General features: G+C 38.8%; 2 protein-coding genes and 1 long non-coding RNA gene across 11 annotated transcripts in view; 2 read left to right on the top strand and 1 right to left on the bottom strand.

The window, feature by feature from the left end:
• The window catches only part of EFHB (EF-hand domain family member B), a 48,743-nt gene extending 45,632 nt beyond the window's left edge, over positions 1–3,111 (top strand). For both annotated transcript variants that reach the window (XM_078432397.2, XM_078432396.2), the window contains 2 exons: positions 94–275; positions 2,782–3,111. In XM_078432397.2, coding sequence (XP_078288523.2) covers positions 94–275; positions 2,782–2,955 — 356 coding nt within the window. In that variant the 3' untranslated portion in view covers positions 2,956–3,111. The remainder of the gene's footprint in view (positions 1–93; positions 276–2,781) is intronic.
• LOC132683049 (uncharacterized) lies at positions 273–25,723 on the bottom strand. Its single transcript, XR_014135253.1, has 6 exons — positions 25,592–25,723; positions 23,226–23,336; positions 7,354–7,535; positions 6,966–7,029; positions 1,515–1,670; positions 273–1,331 (listed from the first exon to the last, which is right to left on the bottom strand). It is a non-coding gene; the product is annotated as an uncharacterized LOC132683049 (long non-coding RNA).
• Positions 25,723–27,924, top strand: part of LOC144612792 (uncharacterized) — a 240,230-nt gene continuing 238,028 nt past the window's right edge. For all 8 annotated transcript variants that reach the window (XR_013549882.2, XR_013549881.2, XR_013549877.2 and 5 more), the window contains exons 1-2: positions 25,723–25,801; positions 27,271–27,428. Coding sequence is in view for 2 of the 8 variants with exons in the window: in XM_078432399.2 (XP_078288525.1) it covers positions 27,387–27,428 (42 nt within the window). In the remaining 6 variants the exon portion in view is untranslated. The remainder of the gene's footprint in view (positions 25,802–27,270; positions 27,429–27,924) is intronic.

Here is a 27,924-nt window from a genome sequence, read left to right as displayed (position 1 = left end):
AGTGTGTACTCAATAGTGACAGGTGACTGGTAGCTACTGTATTGTATAGCTCAGTTGTAGAATGTCTGTTTTCCTCTCTCATTGATGTCCTAGGTTATCCCATCTATGGTGTTCCAACCATTCGGTCTGATATCCCTGCCCCCCGAATTCGTCGCATCAGTGATAGAACTAATTATGGTGAAGAGGGCAATGCCTATTCATTACTACATCCTACCATCTTTGGCCAGAAAGGAGTGTTTGAAAGAGACTTCTTCAAGACAAGATCTAAAAAAGAGGTAGAGTGTATTATTTCAAAAGAGTTGAAAGACATGTCAACTTTGCATAAACACACAAAGATGAAAATGCTTATTTATCAACACCTATTTAATTTTAGACTTTTAAAAAGTTGAGCTTTTATGTTATAAAAGTCATCAGGATCCCCAAATAGAGGATTCTTAAGGATACTATTTAGTTTGGTTGTGACATTTTGGTACAATTCTTGGAGCAGAGTTTCCTCTGTGATAGGAAACATTACTCTCATATGATACATCCACTAGGACCTATGTATAAAAAGAAATGTTTTCCTAAGGAACTCAATCAAAAGGGATCACTCCTTTCCTTGTGTAAGTATCTCATGGTTTTATATCTCCAAAACCAGAGAGTAGGCATGAGAAGGGCCACTCTGCCACCCTCCTTATATACTGCTATCTGATTTAAAATATTCCATCCTGTTGCCACGTTCTTTGTCAGCCCATGTATCTTGTTTCTGTTTTGTTTGTTAGAAAACATGGTCCTCATATTCCAGGTGATTTTCTTCCTAAGTGGGTTAGAAAACAGGAGTGACCAGCTACATCAGAATAGCCACTAGGGTTCTTAGGGCCAAGGATTAATAGCAACGCATGGTCAGCCTGCTTGATCTGCACTCGTGGAAGGCAGCGTGTAATCTAGGACACAACTGCTGCTTCAGAACTCTCATATCCAGAGCTAGGAATGATATGAGGAGACATGTAGACATATGATGCTTTCTGAGACTTCAGATGAAGAGTTGATTACTTGAAAATTTACTAACTCCTACCTTAATTATAACAGATTCATTCTAACAATTCATCCCCACTGAGGTAGGGGACAGAGGAAGGGAGAAACTCAGAGGAAAGGCCTTTTGCCTGGCCTTTGGGACCATGCCCGGGGGATCAGAGAAGGGACACCCCCAGACTGTGTTTTCACATCTCTTAATTACTCTAACGGCCATATGAAATAGAAGTTCAGGGTTGCCAAAAGAAACAAAAATCTCCTGCTTGTTGCATGTTGCCTAAAATTCTTTTAACTAGGAAGTCATCCTTTGTCTCACACATCTGGAAAAAAAAAAGAACCCAGATGAGTGGTTGGAGTGAGAATGGACGGGTTTCTGGAAAGATCAGCTAATCTGTGTATTACAATGGAATGGGGACCTAAGGGAGGGATGCCTCCTGAGGAGGGGGAAAGGAAGTGGAGGAGGAGGCCACTTCAGGAGTTGACTCTGTGGGGACACTCCTTACCTGTCATTGTGGGTGGGGCAGCAGGAAAACGCTGTTCTGCACAGGGGCACTGAGGTGTTTTGCTGTACAACTGCAGCTTCTGGCAGCTCTTCTGAATTTCAAGTGTAGTTGATCATACGGTTAATTTCCCAGGAGGGCACATCATTTCTCCAGGATCTTTAAATTGTTAAGATTCCGCTTAATAGATGTATTCTGCAACTCTTCTATTTCTTTGGCTTTCCTATTCACTGTCTAACCTTTCTTTCTATTTCCCTCTGCTTTTTTTTTTTTTCTGTGTGCTTCATAATAAATGTTTTTCCTCCTTTAAATTTAATTTTTTTTCAAATCTTTTATTTCCTCTACTCACTCTAACATTTCTTTCTACTTCTATGTCTTATCTTTCCTTCCTTATGTTTTCCTTTAATAATTATCATTGCAGAGAGGTTGCTAACCAAAGTTTGCTGGCTTTCAGTATGTTCAGATTTTAGTTTGCTCAGTTATTCATGCATGCTTTATCTCTCTGGCATTTGCACATTCACAACTGTAAAGTTTATATCGGGCCAGTTAGGGACATTTTATAAATGATCCTATTTTAGAGAAGGGAATTTTCAAGGGGTTTACATGACATACACAAGATCCTAGTGACAAGAAGTGAGTGAGATGGAACTTAAATCCAATGTGTCTTCTCTAACTTTTTATTCTTTCTGCTTGAATTTGGCTGCTACCTTAAAAAAATTTTTTTTAATGTTTATTTGAGAGAGAGAGAGACAGAGTGCGAGCAGGGGAGGGGCAGAGAGAGAGGGAGACACAGAATCCGAAGCAGGCTCCAGGCTCTGAGCTGTCAGCACAGAGCCCGACATGGGGCTTGAACCCACGAACTGTGAGATCATGACCTGAGCCAAAGACGCTTAACTGACTGAGCCACTCAGGCACCAACTACCTTTTAAAATAACCAGAAACACTTAAATAGTTGAAAGTAATTTTATATATGGGTTAGTATAGGTGAATACCCTCTTAATTGCATTAATGCTTATTTATTTTGAGAGAGAGAGTTAGAGTGTGAGTGGGGGAGGGGCAGAGAGAGAGGGAGAGAGAATCCCAGTCTGTCAGTGCAAGAGCCCAACATGGCTCATTAAGATCTCACTAACCATGAGATCATGACCTGCGCTGAAATCAAGAGTCAGATACTTAACTGACTGAGCCACCCAGGCACTCTAAAAATATTAAAGATATTAAAATACAAATTTAAAAACATAGATCTCAGTCTGACTTTCAATTTTTCCCCTAGATTGCAGAGATATTATGTAACATTGGTGTCAGGCTTTCTGATGAAGAATTTGAAAATGTATGGAATCTTGCATCAAAAAAACATCACAGAGGAGAAGTTTCTGTAGAGACCATCAGAAATGTTCTGGATGAGCTACAACATGCAGACCGGATCAAGTGTAAAACAACCATGTGATATTTTTGGAGTTCATTCATTTAAAAAAAGAAATGTTAAATCTCTGTTCATTAAAATGTTGAGTCCATTCTGGTTTTAGATATGTTAGATGTCAGTCACTGAAGTAGGACTCATATGCCTATGTGTATTGCTAATAAATTTGATTTGGGATTTTAAGATTTATTGTATTGTTTTCTGTAAAACACCAAACAACTTGATGAGCACTTAGAGTTAATCTTTCATCTCACCAAAGGCCTAGTTCAGAATGATGTAGATGTTTGTAATGAAAGCATTGTAGACAGATGCTTAAGAAGTCTATGCATTTTAGTTGGTTGAATGAAATTCAAAGTCTAGTTTGTGATACTAGGTTGACAAAATTTTGCCTTCAATCTTTTGTTATTTTTCTCTTGAGGTGTCAGTATGACAGAATGTAAGCTTAGCAAGCTTTCAATCTGTGTTAGCATCTGAGGAAAACAAACACAAGGAGCAGAATTTAGAGAAGAAAAGCTGGAGTTCCAACAATGACACGATAGCCATTAGTTTTAATATATTCCTATGGCCATTTATAGCAGCATTATCCACACTAGCCAAATTATGGAAAGAGCCCAAGTGTCTATCAACTGATGAATGGGTAAGGAAGATGTGGTGTTTACACACACACACATACACATACCCCCCCACTAGAATATTACTCAGCCATGAAAAAGAATGAATTCTTGCCATTTGCACTGATGTGGATGGAACTAGAGTGTGTTATGCTACATGAAATAGGTCAGTCAGAGAAAGACATATATGACTTCACTCATATGTGGAATTTAAGAAGCAAAACAAATGAGTGAAGGGAAAAAAAAGAGGCAAACCAAGGAGCAGACTCTTAACTGTAGAGAACAAACTGATAGTTACCAGAGGAAAGGTGGGTGGAGGGATGGGTTAAATGGGTGATGGGGATTAAGAAGTGCACTTGTGATAAGCACCAGGTATTGTACACCTGAAATCTATGTGCACTGTATGTTAATTAACTGGAATTTAAATAAAAACTTAAAAAAAAACCTCTTCCTATGGCCAGAAAAGCATATTGCCCTTAAAGTATGTGAAGAGGACACAGCTGACCCACCATTACTTGCAGCTTTAGAGCACTCTTAGTAGCAAATTGCACACAATCATTTCCTCTCATGCCTTGGCCCTCTGATGCTCTGGCCTGATGAAGTAGGGATGGTGAGAAGGTGTGACCTCAGCATAGTGTGTTCTTCCTATACATCAAAAGCACCAGTGTGGGTTAAAGCCACCACTGAAGCTTGATTAGTAATACAACTTGATTAATTGAATTATCAATAAAATGTATTCTGTCAATGTTTTTCTGTGATTGACTTTGAATTTTGTTGTTCATTGTCTATTAGTATGAAAAATTACTGTTTAAGATACTGTTGTTACAGTGTAGTCTACCATTACTTATAAAAGAGAGAGAGAGAGACCTGAAGTTTAAAAAATTGCCCATTCTCTAGAAAATGTAATTTTATAATTCATTTATTATATGGGTAATTTATTTAAAAAAATATTTAAGTTTATTTATTTTGAGAGAGAGACAGAGAGGCAGAGACAGAGAGAGAGAATGCATGAGTGCAGGGGAGGGGCAGGGAGAGAGAGGGAGAGAGAGAATCCCAAGCAGGCTCCATGCCACCAGCACTGAGCCTGAGGTGGGACTGGAACCCATGAACTGTGAAATCATGACCTGAGCTGAAATCAAGAGTCAGATATGCAACCAACTGAGCCACCTAGGTGCCCCATAAAGCCACTATTTTCAAGACCAAGGGACATAACTGACTCTCCTAATACATAAAAACAAACACAGGAAGTTAGACAAGCGGCACGTGGGTGGCTCAGTTGGTTACATATCTGTTTCAGCTCATGTTCAGCCTCACATTGGACTCTGCACTGACAGTGGAGAGCCTGCTTGGAATTCTGTCTTCCTCTCTCTCTGCCCCTCCCTTGCTCATGTTTTCTCTCTCTCAAAAATAAATAAACTTAAAAAACTAAAAAAGTAGATTAATCACTTATAAAACTGTATGGAGGTTAAAGTACAAAAGCAGTAAAATCAATTATACAAAAGTCAGTCAAGGGATTCACAAAATAAAAGGTTGCAAAGTATGACATGATGTACATAAAACATGGTTGGTGGGGAGTAAAAACTTAGTGCTTTTAGAATGGGTTCACACCCTATGTTTGACAATCAATATTGCTATGTGCATAAGATGTTATATATAAGCCTAATGATAACCACAAATCAATGTATAATAGTCATGTCAGTTAAGGGTCTGACTCTTGGTTTTGGCTCAGGTCACGATCTTGCAGTCATGAGATCAAGCCCCGCATTGGGCTCTGTGCTGACAGCATGGAGCCTGCTTGGGATTCTTGCTCTGCCCCTCCTCTGAACTCTCTTTCTCTCTCTTTCAAAATAAATAAATAAACTTTTTTTTAAAAAAGGAAAGGAAATAAAAGGTATCTAAATTGGTAATGAAAAAGTAAGACTTTCACTAATTACGGTTGACATGATACTAAATATAGAAAAGCCTAAAGACTCCACCAAAAAACTATTAGAACTGATAAATCAGTGAAGTCATAGGATATAAAATTAATATACATAAGTATATTGCATTTTTATACACTATTAATGAAGTAGCAGAAGGAGAAATTAAGAAAACAATCCCACTTAAAATTGCACCAAAAATAATAAAGTACCCAGAAATAAACAACCAAGGAGGTGAAAGATCTGTATTTTGAAAACTATATATTAATGAAAGAAATTGAAGAAATCACAAGTGGAAAGATGCTGTGCTCATGGATTGGAAGAACAAATATTGTTAATATGTCTATACTACCCAAAGCATTAAATATCCACATATTTAATGCAATATCTATTAAAATCCCAACATTTTTCACAGAACTAGAACAAATAATCCTAAAATGCATATGGAACCACAAAAGACCCTGCATCAAAAATAGACACCGTAGATCGATAGAACAGAATAAAGAGTCCAGAAATAAACCCATGCTTTTATGGTCAATTGATCTATGACAAAGGAGGCAAGAATATACAGTGGGAAAAAGACAAATGGTATTGAAAAAACTGGACAACTACATGGAAAAGAGTGAATTTGGACCACTTCCTTATACCATAAACAAAAATAAAATCAAAATGGATTAAGGACCTAAATGTGAGACCTGAAACCACAAAATTCCTAGCAGAAAACATAGGCAGTAATGTCTTTAATATCAGCTATAGATACATTTTTCTAGATATGTCTCCTCTGGCAAGAGAAACAAAAGGAAAATTAAAGTATTGGGATTACACCAAAATAAAAAGCTTTTGCATAGCAAAGAAAACCATCAATAAAACAAAAAGGCAACCTACTGAATGAGAGAAGATATTTGCAAATGATACATCAGATGAGGGGTTAATAACCAAAATATATAAAGATCTTATATAACTTAACACCAAAAAATATTAATAATAAAAGAGATTTAAAACTACAATAAACAATAGTCCCAATTAAAAATGGGTAGAGGACCCGAATACCCATTTTTCCTAAGAAGACATTAGGATGGCCCTACAGACACATGAAAAGATGGCCAAAATCACTATCAGGGAAATGCAAATTAAAACCACAATGAGATATCACTTTACATATATGAGAATGGCTAACATAAAAAAACATGCAAAAAACCCACAAGTGTTGGCAAGGATGTGGAGAAAAATGAACCTTTGGGTGCACTGTTGGTGGGAATGCAAATTGGTGTAGTCACTCTGGAAAATAGTACAGAGGGTCCTCAAAAATTAAAAATAGAATTACCATATGGTTCAGTAATTCCACTGCTGGATATTTAACCAAAGAAAATGAAAACACTAATTCAAAAAGATATATGAGCCCCTATGTTTATTGCAGTATTTAAAACAGCCAAGATACAGAAGCAACCCGTGTCCATCCATAGATGGATGGATAAAGTAGAGGTGGTATGTGGGTATACATACATACCTATGGAATGTTATTCAGCCATGAAAAGAATGAAGTCTTGCCATTTGCAATGACATGGAGGAACCTAGGGGGTGTAATGTTAAGTGAAATAAGCCAGTCAGAGAAAGAAAATACCGTATGATTTCACTCATATGTGGAATTTAAGAAACAAAACTGATAAAGAAAAAAAGACAAAAGGACAGACTCTTTGGCAAACCACTGGTTGCCAAAGGGGAGGTAGGTGAGGGGACGGGTGAAAAAAAGAGGTTTACATTACACTTATCTTGATGAGCACTGAGAACTGTAGAGAATTGTTGAATAGTTATATTATACCCCTGAAACTAATATAACTCTGTATATTAATTATAATGGGGGGGGGGGGGAACCAGCCTTTAATATGTGGACTAACCTGCCGTCAGCAGTATGCCATCTCCGACCAAGGTTCAGCAAAAAGCGGACAGCCCAACCGTGAAACCAGCTGCACTGCACCAGGTCAGCTCCTGGAATCAAACAGCTCATGGTGCTTGGGATGCTGTGAGGTGCATGATGCTGGAGATTTTCTTTTCATGCAGATGAACATCTTGTATTTGGCTATATTAAGAAAGTATGAGGAACTGTCATCTCAATCAAGTTTCATGCCTTCAATGATTTCTAATTCATCATTTAGTTTTTTTCCACTCTTTGCTAAAGTGACATCCTTTCCCCCAGATTGTGTTGCATCAGAAAAGTAGTGCTGATTTCTTGATTCCTATTTGTAAGAATTACGGTCCTGGCATGACACGGTCTTCAGGCCCTCACGCTTCACTAAATCTGGCCACATGGTGTCATAAAATGCTTAGCAATTTTAGTTTATCAATCAGACTCTTCTTGAGGAGCAAACTGAGAGCATTTGATATGAATAACAAATCTGGATTTGTGACCTTAGGAAGGACACCTAAACTTACAAAGCTGTGGCTTTCTTATTTACAAAATGGAAATAACATAAGTCCCTTATGAACTTGTAAGGCAGCTTTGATGGCATATGTGAGCACCTAGAACCATTTTAGCTCAATAAATATGAGTCAAAAGACCTGATTCAGGTCATAGCTCATCTCACCTACTTGTAAGTACTATTTTGTTCTCCATATATTAATATAATTATGTTGACTTCTTCTTCGTTTTGTCCTCATCCCCCTGATTCTTTTTCTTAAGTAAGTGTCCATCGTTGATTTTGGCAGATTCGATAATCCCCACTGACTTACTGCTCTAGGTAATTTAGAATCCACCTGGCATGTCTATCACTATGCTTTGAGCAGAGCTCCTCATTTTATTATTTTTTAAAAAAATGTGTACACACACAATATACTGGGATTCTTACTGTGATTGCATTGAGTGTAAAGATGAATTGGGGGAAACTGACATTTTTATAATGTTTTGACTACCAAACAATAAACATGATACATTCATACATTTATTGAACTTTTCTTTATCTCAGTAATTCTCAATTTTCCATGTTGAGATATTGTACATTTTCTGTTAGATTTATTCCTAGGTATTTGGTATCTTGATTTTATAATACATTGTATCCATTTTCATGTTGTTATTCTATTTTTTATTTTTTTAAAGTATTTATTTTTTTAAAGTTCATTTATTTTGAGAGAGAGAGAGAGAGGGAGAAGGGGAGGGGCACAGAGAGAGAGAGGGAAAGAGGATCTAAAGTGGGCTCCACACTGACAGCAGAGAGCCCCATGTGGGGTTCGAACTCACGAACTACAAGATGATCTGAGTTGAAGTCAGACACTTAACTGACTTACCCAGGCATCAATGCATCAATTTTTAAATAGATTTATTGAGATATCATTTACATTCAGTCAGATCCACTGTCACAAACACAACATAGAACTGTTCTATCACGTCACAAAATTCTCTGGTACCCTTTTGCGGTAAACATCTCCTTTTCCACATTCTAGCCCCTCACAACCACTCATTTGTTTCTCTGTCCTGTAGTTTCCACCTTTTTGAAAATGTCATATCAATGGAATCATGGAATATGTAGCTAGCATTTTGAGAGTGACTTCTTTCACTTAGTAATGATTTGAAGATCCATCTACGTCATTGCACGGGTCAGGAGTTCATTCTTTATTGCTGAGTAATATTCCACTGTATGGATACACCACAATTTGTCTATCTGTTTACCAGTTAGACATCTGAGTTGTTTCCAGTCTTTACCAATTCTGAATAAAGCTGCTACGAACACTTGTGAATAGGTATTGTGTAAACATAAGTTTTCATCTCTCGGGAAAATAACTACGGGTGAGATTGCTGGACTATATGGTAAGCATATGCTTAACTGTATAAGAAACTGAAAATCTGTTTTCAAAATGGCTCTATCATTTTGCATTTTCACCAGCAATTTATGAGAGTTCTAGTTCATCCTGGTATCGTGTTTGAAAAAATTATTTTCGTCTAATAGGTCTGAAGTAATAGCACATTGTGGTTTTAATTTACATTTTTCTAGTGACTAATGATGTTGAGCATCCTTTATGGGCTCATTGGCCATGCATATATCTTCTCTGGTAAAGTATACATTCTAACATGCTGCCTAGTTTTTTAAAAAGTTTATTTATTTTGAGAGAGGGAGAGAGAGAAAGCATGAGCAGGGTAAGGGTAGACAGAAAGGGAGAGAGAGAATCCCAAGCAGGTTCTGTGCTGTCAGCTTGGAGCCTCATGTGGGGCTTGATCTCACGAACCATGAGATCATGACCTGAGCAGAAATCGAGTCAGACGCTTAACCGACTGAGCCATGCATGCACTTCACTGCCTATTTTTTTAAATGGCTTGTTTTCTTATTATTGAGTTTTGTGCGTTCTTTACGTATTATAGATACAAATCCTTTATCGTATGTGTTTTGTGGATATTTTCTTCTATATTTAGCTTGCCTTGAAAAAAAATTTTTTTAAATGTTTTTGAGAGAGAGAGACAGAGACAGAGTAGGGGAGGGGCAGAAGGAGAGGGAGACACATAATCCAAAGCAGGCTCCAGGCTCTGAGCTGTCAGCACAGAGCCTGACGTGGGGCTTGAACTCACAGACCACAAGATCATGACCTGAGTTGAAGTTGGTTGCTCAAACGACTGAGCCACCCAGGTGCCCTGCCTTTTTATTTTCTTAACAGTGTCTTTCAAAGAACATAAGCTTAAAATTTTGGTGAAATATGATTTATCAATAATATAGCAAAATTGCCAGCCCTCCTGAATTTGGTGATCATAAATTGAAAGTGAGACCAATTACTTGATTTTGTATCTTTCTTTGGTTAGTTTCTTCATATGCAACTGCTGCACTTCAGATTTGGAATAAGTGGAGATATGAATTTAGGGGTGGAATTTAACCTGGTGAATAAAATGGTGGGAGGAAGGGACCAAGGAGTTGAGTGTATGCAAGGAGTTGATTCCAGTGATAGAACATGGAAACTAAGATGAGTAAAGAGGAAGTTCAGAAATAAATGATAGTGAAAAATGGCAGGATTAATGGATTGGGCTATCCCAGTCAGTCAAAGAATTGTGGGAGAGTTATATATATATATATATATATATATATATATATATATATATATGAAAAAGTTATATATAAAATAGGAGTTGGTGATCACAAAGTGGAATGCTTGCAAAGTGAAATTCTGTACGTGGTAGTTGTTGGTAATGAGAATGTCTAGGATGTGATAATAGGATTGCATGACTTAAACAGGTGGAGAATAGGATCATTGAAGGAAAGGAGTACAAAAAGTGAGAAGTCCATTGTTAAGCAGAAGGATCACCTACCTGGATATTGATACTACCAAGAAAGACGACAGGGAAGGTAACAGAGAGAGAATGACCCTGGTTTCATATCCCTTTGAAATCATGATGAAAGATACACACTGTTATTTTAGAAAAGAACACACGCAAATATTTTTGGTCATGTAATACTCAATTCCCCTTCTTCCCCCCATAGATAGACCTCTAGACCAGGTAAACATTTAAGTAGCTAAATTTAAATTTTATCCTCAGGTGGGCTTCATATATATCCTTATTTTCTTGCCATCCATCCATCCATCCATCCACTTACCACGTGACTAACCACCCCGCATCTGAACTTTGGTTAAATATCATTTTCAGGAGAATGCTGTTCTCTGAATGGAGATGCAAAGAAACATGCTTCCCCATTTACAACGGTAGGGGGCACCCTAGCATTTCCAAACTTACTGAGGAGCCTTAGCCCACAGTGCAGAATAGCTGCAGAGGCTCAATAATACTGAGTAAAAAGAAGACTGTTAAACTGGAGGGAGGAGACTTTTTACCACTGTACTTTGTGAAATCCAGGATGATCCATGCAGTTTCTTCTTTTATTATTTAGTGGCAGTAATTAGGCTGGAAAGGAACATTTTAAATAGTAAGCTAGAGTGAGGCTTGTTTGGATTATAAAGTGTTATCTCTGAGTGACACAAGTAAAGCAGTGAGAAATATTCAAGTGAGATAAAAATAAATATCCAAATATATCACCAAGTTCTCACCTAAATCCATATTTCTATAGTGTTCAGATAGTCTTGTTAAAGGTAAAATATGTTAAACCCATGAAAACTTTAAAAAGCCAGTTTCCTAGCCCAGGCAAATAAATTTAATACATTTTCTTTACAACATAGCTAACAAATAGAGAAACTTGTTGGAAATATTATGTGGGCCAATAAAAGGTAATTTTATTTTATATAGTCAAAATATGAAAACTCACTGTGGCTGGATGTGAAGAGCTGGGCTACTTAGAGGTTAACACCCCAACCATAAACCACCAATGAGGATAGACTTGAAGGGCATTTCTTCTATTATGAAACATTTACAATAATAGCCTTGTAAAAAATAATGGGATCTATTTAAAGCTCATTTATTTCCCAGCTAAGTGGCAATTTCCTATCACTCAAAATGCTAATACTTCCTCCTGAAACCCTAGGGATAATCCAATTCATGTGTGTTCGTTGAAAAAAAATCTGGTTAAAATAAGCAGGTGATTCTGTTTTAATAATATCTGTCCTGCCAGCAATAAGACAGTCTCAGGTGCAAATAAATATATCAACAAACAGATTTTCTTTAAAGCACACAGGGTCTCATATCATTTCCAAATTAGCCAATTAGCATGATGCTATTGGAAGAGCTAATTAAAAAGTGCGTTTAGACTCAGAAATGTTTCCTGAGAGTAATCTGGAGCTTACAGTCCTTATTCCACCTGTAATTACTCTGCCTGATTTTCTACTCTGTAGATAGAGGTGAACACACCTTCACCTGGGCAGAGGAAAAAGCCCTTTTTTTCCCCCCTCTCTTGGAGTCAGCTCATGTATATCAATCAATACCTTGAACTGATTAATGCATGCTTAGCTTGTTAAAAAGGCACTCCCATCCCAATTCTTTAAGTTGTTAGAAGGATGGTTAACTAGTACAGAACTTAGAGTAAAGTTAAAAATTTCTTTAGAAATTTGGTCCTGGTAGAAACATATTTACAGTTAGAATCTTGGTAAGTTCAACAACTTTTGCAGCAAATGTGTCTATCAGAAGAACTAAATTCTTGAGATTTACCAGTAGAAGAATTTTGCTGGGGGGAGGTGAGGATAGGCGATTTATATTTGATAGCCACTAAGTCAGTGCCTTTTATTTTCTTTCATTCATTCATTCATTCATTCATTCATTCATTCATTCAGGTAGGCCCAACATGGGACTTGGGCTCACAATCCTGAGATCAAGACTTCAGCAGAGGTCAAGAGTCGGATGCTTAGCTTAACTGACTGAGCCACCCAGGTGTCCCTAAGTTAGTACCTTTTAAAGTTTAACATCCATACAGATTACCCATAGATCTTTTTAAAATACATTTTCTTACTTGGTAGGTACCCCCTCCCCCACCCCCCTCCCCCACCCGGGGGCTGAGATTCTGCATTTCTAAAGCTTCTGGGTGATACAGTGCAGCTGGCTAGGGATAGCACTTGTGCTCTCAGTATAGCCATTTCTCCAAAGAATCCTAACCAGCCCTTTTAGTAGAGAATGGTATTGGAAATCAAGTTCTGAGCACTAAGTGTGCTAATTACTACTGGAGTGTCTTTGCTTCCATGCCCTCTTAGCTAATAGAGCAAGCAAATATATATGTGTATATTAGACTGTGTACCTATACATATTTACAAATATTTCTATGTGTAAACATCTATATCTACATTAATCTAACAATGAGCTTAATGATGTCCTTTCTCCCTCCCTTTCTCTTTCCTGACATTCAAATTATGCACATTAGGCCTTTTGAAAATAAAATTGTCCCTTCGCTCTTAGATGTTTTGCTCTTTTTCTTTCCTTTTTGCCTTTTAGTTTGGGAAGTTTCTGTTGACCTATCTTCAAGCTCACTGATTTTTTTTCTTAGCCATGTCAAGTCTACTGATGAGCCCACCCAAATCAATCTTCATTTCTGTTCCAGTGTTTTGGATTTCTATAATTTCCTTTTGATTCTTTTTTTTTTTTTGAGTTTTCATCTATCTGGTTATATTATCCAGCTGTTCTTGCATGTTGTCTACTCTTCATATTCCTTAACATATTAAATCACGGATATTTTAAATTACTTGTCTGATAATTCCAACAGCTGTGTCATATCTGAATCTGGTTCTAATGCTTGCTCTCTTTGGAGTGTGTTTTTTCTTTCCTTTGATTTTGCCTTTGGTTGTAAGATTTAGTTGAAAGCTGGTCATGTTGTATTGGGTAATATAGGAAGTGAGTTCAATAGGATTTGGGAAAATTTATGTTAACCTGGCTAGGAGGTGGGATGCATTTCATGTTTGCTGTAGCTATAGGTACCAGAGGCTTCATATTCCTTTAATGCCCTTGATGTCTCTCTCCTGTAGATTTTGGGTTTCCTTAGAACTCTTAGAGTCTGCATGTCATAGTTCCTTCATCTGTAACCTGCTGTGATAGTGGAGGCCTGTTGGGGAGCTGGTATGGTATGGGGGAGGGGAAGCATTGTACAACTTTAAGATGAAACCTCAGTCTTTTAGAAGGCCTGTGTCTCAGGGCTGTGACCTTCTTAACTGTTGATAGGGTGGAAGAGCTTTTTTTCCCTCCTGACATGAGGCCAGAGAGCTAGATGAGGTGGAGTAGGAGGAATATCCTCCGACCCCCCTACCCCCCCAGTTGGGATAACGCTCTGCTTCATTCTTTCCCTGGGAAGTAGACCTGTGTTATAGAGAGCACTTTGGACATTTTTCATAATGATTATTCTCCTTCCTCTGCCAAATCCACCCAGTCTTTCTGTGATCTTCATCATGAGAACTTGGTAGTTTTCTTGAAGGTAAAATCCAACGGAGTGGGGGGAACCCCCCCAACAGTGTGGCCCCCAGGAGTTTCTCAGTCTCAGGCTGCTCGATTGTCAGCCTCAGCAATTTGTCACAATGATCGTTTCCTACCAGCTTCTAGTGCCAGCAGCTCCTCCTCCAGGGAAGCGGATCTCATCTGTGACTCTGGATTTTGCTGTCTCTCCAGATTTTGGATTGGCAGTTTACCCTGCAGTGTCAGTTCCCTGATGGGCCCAGGAAAAGTTGTTTTTCAGTTTGTTTTGCTTTTTTAGATTGTAAGGATGGGAGATTTGACTTCTAAGCTCTCTACATGTTGAAGAAAACTAGAAGTGTTGTATTAACTTTTCACTTGCACCTCTATCTGGGTGGAGGGAAAGACAGGGGAATACCAAAAGGAGTATATTTCATAATTTACGAACTGTAGTAAACAAGGATGAAACCAATCACTGAAATGAGTTTGAGAGTTTAGTTTGCGTGTAATTATTTCTCTGTCTCTCCTGTCATAATTAATAGATTAATAGAGTTCCAGGATCTTGTGGTTACCTCTGCAAGGGTCAGCACATGTATGAAACACCACCTAATGTATCAGATAAAATGTTGAAAGGAATATATCAGGGATGTGTCTTGACCATTCTTCTTTTTAGTCTGTACCTTAATGACTTGAAAGGACTTCTGAATGAGCTGATTTATGCCCCGTATGTTTACAATTTCTATGCTTATCATTGCTTCTTACAACTCACTTCTTTCTGAGTTTAATTTCCTTCTTTTCCTTTTTAGTGGTTCTTTCTGATATGGCTAATGATTGTTAATTTAATCTGTTTTCACTTTCATTTTCAATCACATAATGTTTTAGTTCAGTATAGTATTTTAATTGATAATTATTGTTGGCCAACATGTTGGCAATATTCACTGCATTTTAATTCACATTGTTACTTTTGAAATGAGTGATTTCTGACTGTTTCTTTGTAGGTCATATATCTTTTCTCTCTTCTTGCTTTCAAGACTTTTTCATATTTTTTATGTTCTGTAGTTCACTGACATATAGGCGTGACTCTATTTTAGTTATTTTGCTCAAGACTCATTGTACTTATATCTGGGTTCACCTTTGACAAGAGAACTAAAACAGTAAGCTAAAGAATCCATGTGCTTTTTTGTCTCAAGTTAAAACATGAGAATAAACTTAATCTTGGTGGCAATCTTTGCCAAATGGGACTGAAGTTTCCAGAGACAAGGAACAGAGTTGTAATCCAGTTTTGGGCATTTGAACTGGGCTGTTTCTCCTCCCACTACTAACACATGGGCCTGATGGATGAAATATGAGAATAGAAACACAACTAAATCGTATCTCTCTAAAAAAAAAAAAAAAAAAAAAAGAAATAGAAATCCTTGAATGCTTGAAACAAAGAGGTAATTTGAAATCAGAGAAACATGTTCGTAGCATGACATCATGATAACCTGAGCCTATGCAAGGTATACATTAGAAATGAGGTTCCTGAATCAAGCCAGAGCCCTATAAGGGCTGCTGTGGCAGATTATATTGTCCAAAGGTGGCCAAAAGAATATTTCTAAGCCCACTTGTCCTATTTGTTTATTTATTTTGAGAGAGAGACAGAACAACGGCAAGCGGGAGTGGGGCAGAGAGAGAGGGAGAGAGAATCCCAAGCAGGCTCAGCTCTGTCAGTGTAGAGCCCAACGTGGGGCTTGAACCCATGAACCATGAGATCATGACCTGAGCTGAAATCAAGAGTTAGACACTTAACTGACTGAGCCAACCTGACACCCCCACTCCCCATGTTCTTATAGATACTTGCCCCACCATCAAAAGGTGGAGTCTAATTTCTCTTCTCTTAAATCTCTCATGTCTCACTTATAACCAATTAGACTGCAGAAGTGATGCAGCATGACTTCTAGGTCTAGGTCACAAAAGATGATGCATCTTTTCCTTTGTTTGTTGGAATATGTATGCTGGAGTCCTGTGCTGCCACGTAAACAGTTCAACTGCCATCATGCTATGAGGAAGCTCAAATTATCCCATGTGGAAAGACCACATGGAGAAGGCCTGAAACTATATATATAGAGAGATGCCTGGCCAACTCCCATCTGCTCCTTCTGACCCCATTCCCCTACCTCACTTCTAGCTCCAGTCACTATGTAACTACAACCACTCGAGAAATCTGAAGCCAGAACTTCCCCAGGGAACCAGTGTCAAGTTTCTGACCCAGAGAGACCGTGAGATCATAAAATGACTTTTTTATTTTATTTCATTTTATGTCATTTAAAGCCACTTAAGTTTTATGAAAATTTGTTAATACAGCAATAGCAATTGGTACTATTATACTTTTAGTAAAAAGCAGACTAAAAGCAACCTTTCCACTGACTCACTGGAAATAATTTCTTTTGAGAAATCAAAAGCAATAGAAGGCTCTCTTCTGAGACTGTGAGCTATGAAGACCATTTAAACATAGATTGTTGATTTTTTTTATCACATGGTAACTGTCTTTGTTTGTTTGCTTCTTTAAATTTTTTTTTTAACGTTTATTTATTTTTGAGACAGAGAGAGACAGAGCATGAATGGGGGAGGGTCAGAGAGAGGGAGACACAGAATCCGAAATAGGCTCCAGGCTCCGAGCTGTCAGCACAGAGCCCGATGCGGGGCTCGAACTCACGGACCGCGAGATCATGACCTGAGCCGAAGTCGGCCGCTCAACCGACGGAGCCACCCAGGCGCCCCTGTTTGCTTCTTTTTTTCGTTTCTTATTTCAAGTTTTTATTTAAATTCTAGTTAACATATAGTGTAATATTGGTTTCAGATGTAGAATTTAGTGATTCATCACTTACATTCAACACCCAGTACTCATCACAAGTGCCCTCCTTAATGCCATCATCCATTTAGCTCATCCCCCACCCTGCTCCCTCCATTAACTCTCTTTGTTCTCTATAGTAAGGTGTCTCTTATGGTTTGCTTCTCTCTCTCTTTTTTTCTTACCCTTTCTACTGCGTTCCTCTTTGTTTCTTAAATTCCACATATGCATAAAATCATATAGTATTTGTCTTTCTCTGACTGACCTGTTTAGCTTAGCAAAATAGATTTTAGCTCCTTCTATGTCATTGCAAATGGCACAATTTCATTCTTTTTAATGGCTGGGTAATATTCCATCACACGTGTACACACACATGCATACCACATTTTTCTTTATCCATTCATCATTTGATAGACTTTTGGGCTGTTTCCATGGTTTGGCTATTATTGATAATGGTGCTATAAACATTGGGATGCATGTGTCCCTGCAAATTAGTATTTTTGTAACCGTTGGGCAAATACCTAGTAGTGCAACTGCTGGGTTGTAGGGTAGCCTATTTTTAACTTTATGAGAAACCTCCATCCTGTCTTCCAGAGTAGCCACACCAGTTTGCATTCTCACCGGTGACTTTGCTGAATTCATGTATCAGTTCTAGCAGCCTTTTGGTGGGGTCTTTTGGGTTTTCCATGTAGAGTTTCATGTAGTCTGCAAAAAGTGAAAGTTTTATTTCTTCTTTGCCAATTTTGATGCCTTTGATTTCATTTTGTTGTCGGATTGCTGATGCTAGGACTTCTAACACTATGTTAAACAACAGTGGTGAGGGTGGACATCCCTGTTGTATTCCTGATCTCAAGGGGAAAGCTCTCAATTTTTCCCCCTTGAGGATGACATTAGTTGTGGGCTTTTCATACATGGCTTTTATGATGTTTAGGTATGTTCCTCTATCCTGACTTTCTTGATGGTTTTTATTAAGAAAGGATGCTGTATTTTGTCAAATGCTTTTTCTACATCTATTGAGAGGATCACATGGTTCTTATCCTTTCTTTTATTAATGTGATGTATCACATTGATTGATTTGTGAATATTGAACCAGACCTACAGCCCAGGAATGAATCCCACTTGATCATGGTGAATAATTCTTTTTATATGCTGTTGAATTCAATTTGTTAATATCTTCTTGAGGATTTTTGCATCCATGTTCATCAGGGATATTGGCCTGTAATTCTCTTTTTTTGTGGGGTCTCTGTCAGGTTTGGGAATCAAGGTAATGTTAGCTTCATAGAATGAGTCTAGTATTTTTCCTTCCGTTTCTATTTTTTGGAACAGCTTGAGAAGGACAGGTATTAACTCTGCTTTAAATGTCTGGTAGAATTCCCCTGGGAAGCAATCTGGTCCTGGACTCTTTATTTGTTGGGAGATTTTTGATAACTGATTCAATTTCTTCACTACTTATAGGTCTGTTCAAATTTTCTATTTCTTCCCATTTGAGTTTTGGTAGTGTGTGGGTGTCTAGGAATTTGTCCCTTTCTTTCAGGTTGTCCAGTTTGTTGATGTATAGTTTTTCATAGTATTCTCTGATAATTGCTTGTATTTTTGAAGGATTGTTTGTGATAAAACCATTTTCGTTCGTGATTTTATCTATTTTGGGTCCTTTCTCTTTTCTTTTTGAGAAGTCTGGCTAGGGGTTTATCAATTTTGTTTATTTTTTCAAAAAACCAGGTCTTAGTTTCATTGATCTGTTCTACTTTGTTGTTGTTGTTGCTGCTGCTGTTTTTTTGTTTGTTTTTGGATTCTATATTGTTTATTTCTCCTCTGATCTTTATTATTTCTCTTCTTCTGTTGGCCTTGGGGTTTCTTTGTTGCTCTGCTTCTAGTTCCTTTAGGTGTGCTGTTAGATTTTGTATTTGGGATTTTTCTTGTTTTTTTGAGATAGGCCTGAATCGCAATATATTTTCCTCTTAGGACCGCCTTTGCTGCATCCCAAAGGGTTTGGACTGTTGTGTTTTCATTTTCATTTGTTTCCATATACTTTTTAATTTTTTCTTTAATTGCCTGGGTGACCCATTCATTCTTTAGTAGGATGTTCTTTAACTTCATGCCTTTGGAGGTTTTCCAAACTTTTTCCTGTGGTTGATTTCAAGTTTCATAGCATTGTGATCTGAAAATGTGCATGGTATGATCTTATTTCTTTTATATTTATTGAGGGATGTTTTGTGACTGTATGTGATGTATCTTGGAGAATGTTCTGTGTGCACTTGAGAAGAATGTGTATTCTGTTGATTTAGGATGAAAAGTTGTGAATATATCTGTCAAGTCCATCTGGTCTAGTGTATAATTCAGGGCTATTGTTTCTTTATTGATTTCCTGTCTGGATGTCCATTGTTGTAAGCAGAGTATTAAAGTCCCCTGCAATTACCACATTCTTACCAATAAGATTGCTTATATTTGTGATTGTTTTATATATTTGGGTGTTCTTGAATTTGGTGCATAAACATTTATAATTGATAGCTCTTCTTGATGGATAGACCTCATAATTATGATATAATCTCTTGTTATAGCCTTTAGTTTAAAATCTAGTTTGTCTGATACAAGTATGGCTATTCCACCTTTCTTTTGACTTCCAGTAGCATGATAGATGGTTTTCCATCCCTTCACTTCCAATCTGAAAGTGTCCTCAGGTCTAAAATGGGTCTCTAATAGACAGAAAATATATGGGTCTTGTTTTTTTGTTTTTTGTTTGTTTGTTTGTTTTTATCCATTAGGGTACCCTATGTCTTTTAATTGGAGCATTTAGTCTATTTACACTCAGTGTTATTACTGAAAGATGTGGATTAGAATCATTGTGTTATCTGTAGGTTTCATACTTGTAGTGATGTCTCTGGTCCTTTGTGGTCTTTGCAACATTCCACTCACAGAGTCCCCCTTAGGATCTCTTGTAGGGCTAGTTTAGTGGTGATGAATTCCTTCAGTTTTTGTTTGTCTGGGAAAACCTTTATCTCTCCTTCTATTGTGAATCACAGACTTGCTGGATAAAGGATTCTTGGCTGCATATTTTTCCTATTCAGCACATTGAAAATTTTCTGCCATTCCTTTCTGACCTGCCAAGTTTCAGTAGATAGGTCTGCTGTCTACCCTTGTAGGTTAAGGCCCATTTGTCCCTAGCTGCTTTCAGAATTCTCTCTTTATCTTGTATTTTGCTGGTTTCACTATGATATATCATGCAGAAGTTATGCCTGAAGGGAGTTCTCTGTGCCTCCTGGATTTCAGTGTCTGTTTCCTTCCCCCAGATTGGGGAAGTTCTCAGATATGATGTGTTCAAGTATACCTTCAGCCCCTTTCTCTCTCTCTTCTTCTTCTGGAACTCCTATCATATAGGTATGATTCCGTTTCATTGAAACACTTAGTATTCTAATTCTCCCTTCATGGTCTAGAATTTTTTTATCTCTCTTTTTCTCAGCTAGATCATCTTTTTCCATAATTTTATCTTCTATTTCACCTATTCTCTCCTCTGCCTCTTCAATCCTCACTGTCACCACTTCTAGTTTATTTTGCACCTCATTTACAGTATTTTAAATTCATCGTGACTATTTTTTAGTTCCTTGATCTCTGCAGCAATAGATTCTCTGCTGTCTTCTATGCTTTTTTCAAGCCCAGCAATTAATCTTATGACTATTATTCTAAATTCTTGTTCAGTTATATTGTTTATATGTTTTGATCAATTCTTTAGCTGTCATTTCTTCCTGGAATTTCTTTTGAGGAGAATTCTTCCGTTTCATCATTTTTGTCTAGTTTTTTGTCCCTTATGTGTTTTAAAAACTTGTTATGTGTCCTGCAACTGTGAGGACTACTACACAGTTTAAAATTAAAAAACAATTTTTTTAGTGTTTTATTTATTTTTGAGAGAGAGAGACAGACAGAGTACGAGTGGGGGAAGGGCAGAGAGAGAGAAAGACACAGAATCCAAAGAAGGCCCCAGGTTCTGAGCTGTCAGCACGAAGCCCAATGCGGGGCTCGAACTCATGAACCGTGGGATCATGACCTGAGCTGAAGTCGGACGCTTAACCGACTGAGCCACCCGGGTGCCCCTGTGAGCACTACTATATTAAAGAGGGGTCATACACTGTCCAGGGCCTGGCCCTTCAGGAGGTGTTTTTGGAGGGTGTTACTTGTTCTCTGTAGTTGTGACTCTGGTTGCTTTATCTCCTCACTCGTAGTGATGTTTTGGACCCTCCACCAAGTGTGCTTTGATTTTTTCGCTGAAGTAGCCCAGGAAAAGAAAACAAGCAAACAAACCAGAAAAGAAAAAAACCCCAAAACACCAGCTACAGCAAAAACAGTGGGGTGGTGGTGTTGATGGAAGAGGCCTTATCCCATACAAAAAGAGATATGACAGGGGCGGGGAAAAAGAAAAGAAACTTGACCAGGCAGAGAAACTCTATGGCTTAATCCAGAGAGAGAGAGGGGAAAATAAAGAAGGAGATACAGAATAGGTATAAAGAGAATAGGTTAAATATGTCTGCTTAAACAAACCAACAACCAGAATAACCAGACTAGAGGAGGGAAGAAATAAAAAGGAGAAAAGGAAGAGAAGAGGGGGAAAAAAAAAAAAAAAAAAAAAAAAAAAAAAATATATATATATATATATATATATATATATATATATATATATATATATTAAGAACTGTCCAAGAATTAAATCAGAAAATGCAAAGTCGCTGGGTGCCTTGGAACCCGTGGCAGTGCAGGTCTGGAGGAGGGGCTGGCTGGTTCCACAGCGTCAATCCCTCTCCAGTAGATACACAGTTACTAGGTGCAGAGGGGCGTGGTTTGGTGTGTATGGGCCCCGCCTCCCCTGTGGGCCCACTGTCAGTTCCCTGAAGCCCCACCTTGTTGGTGATGGGGAGAAAAATGGCGACACCCCAGTCTCTCCTCCACCCACTGGGTGTCCCAAACTACTCTGTTCAGGCTGTCCTCACTGTGCTGCGGGCGCGAACGAAGGGATTTGTCCCGCTCCGCCAACTCCCGACTCCCGGTGCCTCCCTGGTGATCAGCTGAGATTTAAACCCTGATGTCTTAAGGAGTCTGGCTCCATGTGCCCTGGTTCCGGGAAAGTGCCGCTCCTCCCCGCCGATATATGGCCTCTGGCTGGTGGGTGCAGGCAGTCTTTGTCCTTTGAAAGGTTATATGCCTTCTTCCCACAGCACTCCCGGGAGGGTATTGCTTTCTCCCACTGCAGACTGTGCCTCTGAAGTAGTTACCGAGCCCAAGGCTGGCTCCCCTTCCCACCAGGTGTGTGAACTGGGCAGCGGGCCCCTGTCTGGAGTAAGCCCCACAGTTAGAGACTGCATCTTTCTCTGTCCGGGTCGGTGGTTTTTCTCTTGTCCAGGTACAGTCCTATGCTTCCCCAGCCTTTCTCTTCCCTTTGTCCCTCCCCTTTGTCCCTCCCCTCCATGCCCATGAGGCCCATTTTATCTCTCCCAGTTTGCAATCACGCACCTGTGGCCAGCCAGATTATCCCTGTGGGTCCTGGAGACGACTTTGTCACTCTGCAGCCTGGACTGTTGGAATTCAAAGTCCTTTGGCCTCAACACTGCTGTGTTTGAGGGACAAGGGAACTTTGGGTCCCCCTACCCGCCCCCGCCCCAACCTCTTCTTAATATAGCCATTTTTACCCCCCAGAAGCAGAAAATACAGCAGACTTTCCTAACACACAGAAGACAGAGACCTAGACAAAATGCCAAGATAGAGGAATTCCTCCCCAAAGAAGGAACAAGAAGAGGTTGCGGCCAGGGATCTAATCACAACAGGTAATTGTCTACTCAAGTAGAGCCAAGAGATGGAGGGGGAGAGAGTCCCAAACACAGTATTTGAGCACCTGGATCCATCTATGCCTGAATTTATAATTACATGAGTCTATATATTTTGGTTTTTACTTTAGTTTGTCTGAGTTGAGTTTTTGTTAGTTCTAACTAAAAGGATTCTGATGATTACAACTCTACTATTCCAGACCAGTTTGTACTGAAAGAGATAAGAGTGGAAACAAGTTGATCTATGAGGTAGATTATTATACCATTTGCTTAAATAAACCACACCTCTGGATTCATGCTCTCTATTGTCCTCTCCCACATTGAGTGTGTGTTCAACCACATGAGTACCTTGTAAGTGTCTGCATTTTGGGGCTGCTCTTCTTGGAAGGCTTTCTCCTGGAACCAGCTTCATGGAAGTCCAGGAAACTCTGCGGCACAGAGAGGCAGAGTGTAGAATTCCTAGAAGATGAGACAGAGATAACCCATGTGAAAGAACACTGAGGCACCCCAGCCCAGCTCCTCACTGCATGTAGCCACACCCGTGATTCAGCCAACATCATGTGGAGCAGAAAAACTGCTCAGCGGAACCTACAGTCAACCTGTAGAATCATGAGCAATAATAAATTGTTATTGTTTTAACCCACTAAGTTTGGGGGTAACTTGTTAGGTGGCAAAAGGTAATTGAAGTAGCCAAGGATCAGAGCACCCAGTCAGATTTGGTCTTAAGCAGTTGCCCAAGACAGAGTGCCAGTGATACTCATTTACGCATTCATTTCATTTAACGAAGCATTTAATGAATGTCTGGTAGGTACTGGTCCATAAAAAATTGTAAAGGGCCCAGGAAATGGCAAAAATGTGCACAATCACTATGTAAATAATGGATGTCACTTTAGAATTTGATGTTTATCTCTTTCAGAAGATTTTAAATGCTTTTGGCCTGTGAAGGAAATAACTTCTGACTAATCAATATTGACAACCAAAATTTTCCAGCATATAAATGGAGCCAGGAGCTATGTTTTAAGGCCAGATCCTCCTAATGTGTATTACAATTGCCTGTATTTATGGACAGATGAGTTACATCAAGGTTTAAAGGAAATATATTTTCATTGCAGTGAGAAACTGTTATTTTCTGCTTTGAAATTTATTCCTTCACTAGGGGCATCTGACTACCTGGATTACATTTTTAGTTCCATCACTCGGTAGACTTATGACCTTGGGGACAAGTATTAACCATTCCAAGCTATGATTTCTCTATTTGTTAAAAGGCTTAACAGTAGTATATACCTTATATAGTAATCCCTAAATAAATTATTATTATTATTATTATCCTAAATGATTTCTGGATCACCAACTCTATCTTAGGAAATCTATTTGGTTTTCTTTATTTGAAAGAAAATAGTGGTCATCTTTGCTTCCTAAGAAGCAAACATCAGTATTCTTTCTTAGTATTAACTAACTTCATCCTTTCTTTTCACTCCCTGCTTTGGGAAATTAAAGATTTTAGTAAAATGTTAACCTTGAGAAAATGTATTAATGTATTAAATGATTTTTTTCACCCATAAACATTACCTTATTATATGATATCTGAAGAAGTCAGTGCAATATCGGAGTATGCTTAGTTTTATAATGGAGTAGGGAAGCAGGGAGAAAGAACTGGGCTCATCTTTTCCTTTTTTGGAATAACACATAAAGGTGTAATTGACAAAGGAGAGAGCTCTGCTTTCAAGGGATTCAGGTTTGAGAAGTAGGCAGTAAATTTTAGCCAAGCTGGGAAACTGTGGGAAGTTCTAATTTGCAGAAAGTAGAAAGCCTCCATGTGTCAAGAACATGGAAATCACACCCCAGTTTGGTTTTGATTTTGCCACAGCTCTGCTCTGCTTTAACCTCCTGATCTGGTCAATTCATATCCTCATGTTCGAGCACCCGAGGATTTGGTATGTATTGTCATGTGATACCCTGTGCATTTGAATTATACTCTCTTTAGAATGACAATGATAATTCTAATCACAGAACTGCATCAAGTACCTTAAAGTAGGTATGAGCTGGAAAAAATATTCAAAGACTCTTTAGCATCATATTCTTCCTCATCTGCTGGAATATTGAAAACTTGGCGCAGGTCAGATATCTGCGGGAGGCCTTAGAAGCTTTGAATTTGAGACCTCATGCTAGGTTTTCTGCAGGGTGTTTACTTGAAGATATAGGTAATTGATGAACACACGCACACACATACTATGGTTCTGATGACTTAATTCCTTCCTTACAACTCTTTTCAATTCAATTTATAGCAACACTGACGAAACGCCTAGCTCTTAACCGAGCATAAAGCTAGGGGCACTGAGACGATTCTTCCGTGAACTACCCTAAAACATCTATGTATATACCTAAAGCAATTCATGAAGGTTTGCCCTCCGGAGAATTTGTGGGCTGTATTGGCTGGTGGATAAGGTTTGCTGATTTTGTGGCCATGCCTCACCCACACTGCCTCCTTTCCTCACCTCTCTGGAGCGGTCGCATCAAAGACAATGCGACGTTGTCTCACTGCCAGGCCACTGCTGGTTGGCAAATGGATTGTGAGAAGAGGAGGTGTTATAAATATCTTGTATAACCAAACTGGGTAGATTGGATTTCGGGGTCAGAGATATTCCTTCCATCCTCCCTCCCTCCCCCCTGGTCCCTTCCTTGCCTTCTTTATTTCCCACATATTTACTCAGCACCTCCTCCGTTTCTGACACGGTTGCTCAGCGCTTCGCATATAAAGTCGCCCTCCTTCATTAGCGGTTCGGCTTTCCGGGGTTTCGGTTCCCTGCCGCCAAGCATGGTGGGAAAGCAAGTCCTCCTCCTTCTGACGTCACAATGCCTGCGACATTCACCTCACGGCATCTCGTTACGTAGGCATTTGATGGTCTCACAACGTCACAAGAAGGGTGAGTACTGGGCAGTAAGATATTTTGGGAGAGAGGGAGACCATATTTACAAAACGTTTGTTACAGTATATTTTTGTAACCGTTCTATTTTATGATTAGCTATTGTGGTTAATCTTTTACTGTCCCTAATTTATAAGTGAAACTTCAACATGGGTATATATGGAGGGGAAAACAGCATGTACGGGGAAAAAAACAGTCTGTGTAAGGTTCGGGTGCTATCTGTGGTTTCAGGTATCTACTGAGGGTCTTGGCATGTATCCCTCAGCGGATAAACAGGGACTGCTGTAGCGGTCAGATGCCCTAGTAGGAGAAGGAAAATTATCTATCTATCTATCTATCTATCTATCTATCTATCTATCTATTTATTTTGAGAGAGAGGGAATGAGAGAGAGAGAATCTCAAGCAGTCTCCACACTATGACTGTGTGGAGCCGGATGAGGGGCTCAAACTCACAAACCATGAAATCGTTATCTGAGCCAAAAGCAGCGGTCAGTCGCTCAACTGACTTAACCACCCAGGAGCCCCGGGAAGGTGGATATTATTAAAACAAGTAATTCCCCAGGGTGTCTGGGTGGCTCAGTTGGTTCAGCATCCAACTGTTGGTTTCAGTTCAGGTCATGATCTCTTGGTTCATGGGTTCAAGCCCTGGATCTGGCTGGCTTGCTGTCAGTGCAGAGCCTGCTTGGGATTCTCTCTCTGTCCCTCCTGGCGTGTGCTCTCTCCCTCTCAAAATAAATAAACTTAAAAAAAAAACCAAACAAACCAAAAAACCAAGTAATTCCAATAAAGTGGGATTATTATTATGGTAAGGGATGGAGAAGTACTCTTTTTTTATTTGGCTAGAGCATTTGTGATTCTACTCTGATGGCATTTTTCACATTGTGTCCAAAGCTAGTCTCCCTTTCTGGACTGTGGTCTCTTAGAAGTTCTCATTTACCATGGTATCCCCACTCCCAGCACAATGCCTGGCATTTGGAGGCTAATAAGAATTTACTGAATGAATAAATGCTCTATGATTATTATTGATAATTATTTTATTCAGCTTTCTCTGTCTGTAATCCTGAACATATGGTTGACACACAATAAATACTAGTCAATGAAGTGTGATAGTCATCTTTTTTTTTTATATAATGTGGTTTCATTTATTTATTTTAAAAGTAATCTCTACACCCGACGTGGGGCTTGAACTCATGACCTCGAGATCAAGAGTCACATGCTCTACTCACTGAGCCAGCTAGGTGCCCCCTAGTCAATGAAATGAATGAATAGTCATGGTATTGTGAACAGCAGTTGTTGTGGAGACAAATACTGACCCAGGACTGAAGGGGAGATGGGAATTAAGACCTCTTTTTGCCATGTACTGAGCTGTAGTTACTGGAGCCAAATACAACCTTTCTCTTGGGTTCTGATTCCTCATTTGTAAATGAATGTAAGTGAATGTAACAGCACCTGCCCTGCCTCCTTCACAGGTTGGTCATCAATTGCATCAAATGGCATACTGTAGGTGAAGTGCTTGTGAAGCACTCTACACATCTCACGAATCAGCACCTGTTTGCTGCAAGAGAGGGAAGGACCTTCAGTCCAAATGAGAGACCGGCATCACTCTTCTTTGAGAAACTCTTGGAAGGTAGAGTGCTTTCCATTTTAAACACCATGTTCCTTGCTATGTTTTTTACTGTTACAAATCCTTTCTCAGCCTCCCTCCTTCTTCCCTAACTACCAAAAGAAACAACTTCATTCTTTTATACTTTTCCCTTGGCATTTTATATTGAAAAATGTCAAACTAACAGAAAAGTTGAAAGAACATTGTAGTCAACACCTTATACCTTTTATCTAGATCACTCGTTAATCTTTTGCCACATTTGCATGCCCTCTCTTCTCTCGGTCTCTGAGTGTGTATGTGTGTGTATCTTTATGTGTATATGAAAGTAAGTTTCACACAGCATAACATCCCTGTATAAACACAATACAATGATTACTCTCAAGAAAAGTTAGATAAGTTAAGTAGATATCATATACATAATATACAGCCCATATTCAAATATCTGCAGTTATACCAATATGTACTTTATAGCTGTTTTGTCTTTTAAACCAAGGATCGTGTACTCATGCAGTGGATTTAT

This window comes from Panthera onca, chromosome C2 (assembly GCF_046562875.1).
Source record: "Panthera onca isolate mPanOnc1 chromosome C2, mPanOnc1 haplotype 2, whole genome shotgun sequence".
NCBI classification, from domain to species: Eukaryota; Metazoa; Chordata; class Mammalia; order Carnivora; family Felidae; genus Panthera; species Panthera onca.
Note: the sequence above shows the minus strand (reverse complement) of the source record. Positions and strands in the feature narration are given on the sequence as shown.